General features: G+C 46.9%; 1 protein-coding gene across 1 annotated transcript in view; it reads right to left on the reverse strand.

The window, feature by feature from the left end:
• The window catches only part of DDX43 (DEAD-box helicase 43), a 55,443-nt gene that overhangs the window by 21,555 nt on the left and 29,547 nt on the right, over positions 1-4,341 (reverse strand). Inside the window, exon 11 of the mRNA XM_025191180.1 lies at positions 1,387-1,474. Coding sequence (XP_025046965.1) covers positions 1,387-1,474 — 88 coding nt within the window. The remainder of the gene's footprint in view (positions 1-1,386; positions 1,475-4,341) is intronic.

The raw sequence follows: 4,341 nt of genomic DNA on the forward strand, positions 1-4,341 counted from the left end.
GGGGGCGGGAGCTGGATTTGGGGCAGGCAGGGGCAGGGTGGGTGGTGGCAGCATTGGGAGGGAGGTATAAGGGGGTTATGGTGAATTTTGGGGTTGCTGTAATCCCCCCCTCACAGCACCGCTGCCCTGCCCAGCCCAAGCACAGCCTGGGCCCCGGGCCCCCACCAGGAAGAGTGCAACCCTCGGCCCCAAGCCTGCAGTGGCAGCCTGCCCTTGCCCCACGTACGGCTCCGGGGGGACACATGCTCCCAGACCTCTCCCAGGGGTGCACACAGTGGTTGGAGCCACCTCCCCTCTCTGCAGCTCCCCCACACCCCCAGACAAGTCACCTGCAGCTCCTTCCCAAGCCCCGCCCCAGTTGTGCAGCGCCTGCCCCTGCTCTAGCCCCACTCCCTCACCGCAAGGGCCTCAATCTGTGTCCTCATACTTTTTCGCTCCCCCATACCCCTTCCCCAAAACAGACTTACCAGCCGGACACTGCTCTCCAAGCTGCCAGGCTGCCTATCAGCAATCGGATTGGTATTGGACAATATGGCTGGTTAATAATAGGCCACTGGTATTAGCCCAAAAAATCTTTACTGGTGCACTACTAATTTGAATCTCTTCCTCATTCTCCACCTCATATGTTGACTGTAACTAGCTGCCTATATCATTACAACCTAGTCTGCTATTCTTGCCAAACATGTAAAAACACTCCAGTTTTAAGCTTCTGCTATAGTGATCGGAAGTCAAGAAGTCTGTATTGATATTTACACAGTTAGGCTTCTAAGTCTACACTTCACCAAGTGGGGCAAGTTACACCTCTTACAATTTATAAGACTTCAATCTTCAGAACATGGTACGTTTTTTTTCTTAGAGGTTATCTCTGCGACCAAAATGACGTGCGTCTGTGTGTTTTTATATATATGTAAAATAACACGAAGACTTCCATTCTGCAAGGACATTACAGCAAACCAAAAAAGTATACATTGTTCAGTACATTATGCATGGATCCTTGACTACTACATAGGCTTTGGATGAAACATTTACCCAACCACTTTTGGAGAAATTCAGTAATAAGCAAATTCCAGCATGAAGTGGCTTGAAAACATTTCTCATCACTATTATTGAAGCAAGAATCAAGGGTATTGTCCTAAGAAAAGCTGATATGCCAGTGTTCATTCAAAATCCTTCACTGTTTACAGGTCATAAAATATATTCTGAGCTTTACAGGAGAGCTATTCCTCATTGAAAAATACTGCTATTTTCTATCTACACTATGGGCATTTTGTAAAAGGCCAGATAAAGTTATCTATTTAAAGTATTATCTAAGTATTTTTGAACAATAAGTTTAATGAAATGAAGAATAATTTGGTATTAAGAATTACTATGTAAAAAATAACCTACCGTCAAATCAAGAGTTCCAACATACACAATCATGGGATCTTTCAAATAGGATTTTGCAAGGCGACGAACACCATCTGGCCAAGTAGCACTGGTGGGAAGAAGAGGAAAAAAACTACCAGTCCAGTGCATTTTTCTCACCCCTTTCCTTTATCACTTCCTTTCTTATCATATTTAAGAAAGGGCACCTCACTTCAACAAGGTCATGGAAAAGCTCGAGACAGTCCAGAGAAAGGCCACCCGTATGATCTGAAACTTGCATGGCAAGCCACACGAGGAAAGGCTGAGGGACCTGGGACTCTTCAGCCTGAAAAAGAGAAGGCTGAGAGGGGACTTGGTAGCGGCTTACTGCTACATCAGGGGCATACATCAAGGGCTCAGTGAACAACTGTTCACCAGGGCACCCTTGGGAAAAACCAGGAACAATGGCCACAAACTCCTGGAAGACCGTTTCAGGCTCAACATTAGGAAAAACTTCTTCACAGCTAGGATGTCCAGACTGTGGAATAAGCTCCCTCCAGAGGTGGTGCAATTGCCTACCCTGAAGACCTTCAAGAGGAGACTGGATGGTCACCTTGCTGGGGTCACTTGACCCCAGTTGCCTTTCTTGCTTGGTGCAGGGGGGCTGAACCTGATGATCTTCCGAGGTCCCTTCCAGCCTACATTCTATGAATCTGTGAATATATTGGCACAGCTCTTACACCAACAATGGTCGCCACGAATGTGTACATAACTTCTGTAGTATGCCAACGGAAGCATGATAAGCATTTTAGTGCTTTTTCTTTCCTAATGGTCAAACTTCTGTCATGGAATGTTCATAGAATCACAGAGAAGTAGGGCTAGAAGGGACCTCAGAGGGTATCTAGTCCAAACCCCTGCCTAAGGCAGGATCATTCCTATCCAAACCATAATCTAAATTCTACATAAGGCTACCATCAACCTTGACACAACACAGACCTAACAACCTAATTTGCCATAGGATATAGGTAAAGCAGGGGAACCATGGCAGTCAATGTCCTACTTATATGAAATGTTGTTAACGTATGCTTCCAAATAGAGGGTCATAGCCCCCCTGCTACAGAGGAAGGCAAGAACCCCCATAGTCCAGACCAATCTGACCATGGGGTGAAATTCCCTCCTGACCTCCAATATGGCAATCGGTCTGACCCTAATCAGAGGGGTAAGACCGTCTAGCCAAGAACCTCCAGCTTAGGGCCCAGCAGGAACACTGGCACACCCTGGGCAAAGTCCTCAGCCTTGGAGGAGGAGGGGGACAGTTGTGGGCATCTCCTGAAATGGGGCTAAGAATGACCTGTGACAAGAGAATAAATAGCTATCTATACACAAAAATTATTCTGGGTTTCAATGTCAATTTGAAAAAAATCACAAATTACAAATAGCTGCACACACACACAAACTCTTCATAAGAAAGCTACTGAAAGCTCTCTAATTTCAAGGCTAGATGCATACGTTTGGAGAGGTTAAATTGCAACAAAAATGGCCACCCGATCCAAATCAGTTTGCCCACGTGCGGCCTTAACACTTGTATCCCTAGTTAAGTGCAAAACGTACAGAAATTCAGGAAGGTTAAATTGGTCTAAAAAAATACTTGACCTACCATAAGTTAGCTGGATCTCAGGGGTAGTCTAACTTAGATTGGGTCCAGCAAGAATGTAACTGAACGTCTATACAGTTCTCAGCACAGCCCCGTAGCTGGGAAAGCCCAGCCACTGGCCCCATCTCTGGAGTTGCAACTTTCCTACCCCTGCTCTCACACTGGGCTACTTCTAGTCCCCTGATCCCTCCTCTCACCCTCAAATGGACAATGTCCCACCATATTTCTTGAACCCGCAAACTGCCCTAGGTGTCAGTTTTACTGGCATTCAACGGTACCAGGAGCCAATGGAAGTAAGCTGGGGCTGGGGGAAGAGTGGGTGGGATCAGGGGAGGCAAGGTTGGTGGGAGGTTCAAGGGGTGAAAAATAGCCCCTGGTCCCAGGGGGAGAGAGACCCCTTATCCCACCATATCCCCCCTTAAGAGCTACCAGCCCCCCTGATTTTTGCTCCCCTCTGCCCCAATTTACTTCAGTCAGGCTCCTAGGACCAGCAGACACTAGTAACGCTGACCCAGAGAATGGTTTCTAGCATCAGGGGCAGGTCAGCAGCATCAGGGGTGGGGGTGGGTTGGAGGAGCTGGGGATGTCCAGAAGTGGATTGGCAGGATCCAAAAGCCTCTCCAATCCTATCAACCCCACCTCAATCCTCCCAAGGCCCCCAGCAGATCCCGCTAGCCCCCACAAACTCTCCTGGACTCCACCAACCTCCCTGATTCTCCCAAGACCACCCATGGACCCCACTTGCCTCCCCCAATCCTCCCAACCCTTCTCACAGCCCATGCTTACCCCACTCCCATTCTGACTTACATGGCCATTTTGAACCAGATATAACCTCCCCGAATGGCTGTACATACTCTAAAAGGATTTCTAGAACGATCTTCTGATATAGGAACCCATACTTTAAGGTTTTATTTATCTGGAGAACTTTTGGTTAGAGAACTCATGGAGAAATCCAAAGAAGATAAACAATAAGAATGACTGGCAAGACAGCATGTCAAGAGACTGTATTTACTCACATGTCACATGCATCTTTCCAAATTGGGGTCTATGTTTTAAGCAGGGAAGCTGATTTATCTGCCCAGAATAGAGGCACAGAGACAATGTAAAATGTTTTTTTCTTCTTTTCCATCTCTTCCCTCCAGCAGCCACATAGAGGGTTGAGTAGAGGCTACTGGGTCAGAGCAGGGGTGGGAGGGCACAAGCAACATACCCTGCTTTTATTCCTGCTCCACCCAAAGTTTAAAGCCAACCATATTACCCATAAAAATAACAGCATGACATTTCTATTCAGGAAGAGTTGAGGGAGTCAACTGACTTCATATTCATACTTTTTCCCATTCCTG

Source organism: Alligator sinensis, unplaced genomic scaffold (assembly GCF_000455745.1).
Source record: "Alligator sinensis unplaced genomic scaffold, ASM45574v1 scaffold499_1, whole genome shotgun sequence".
Taxonomy (NCBI): Eukaryota; Metazoa; Chordata; order Crocodylia; family Alligatoridae; genus Alligator; species Alligator sinensis.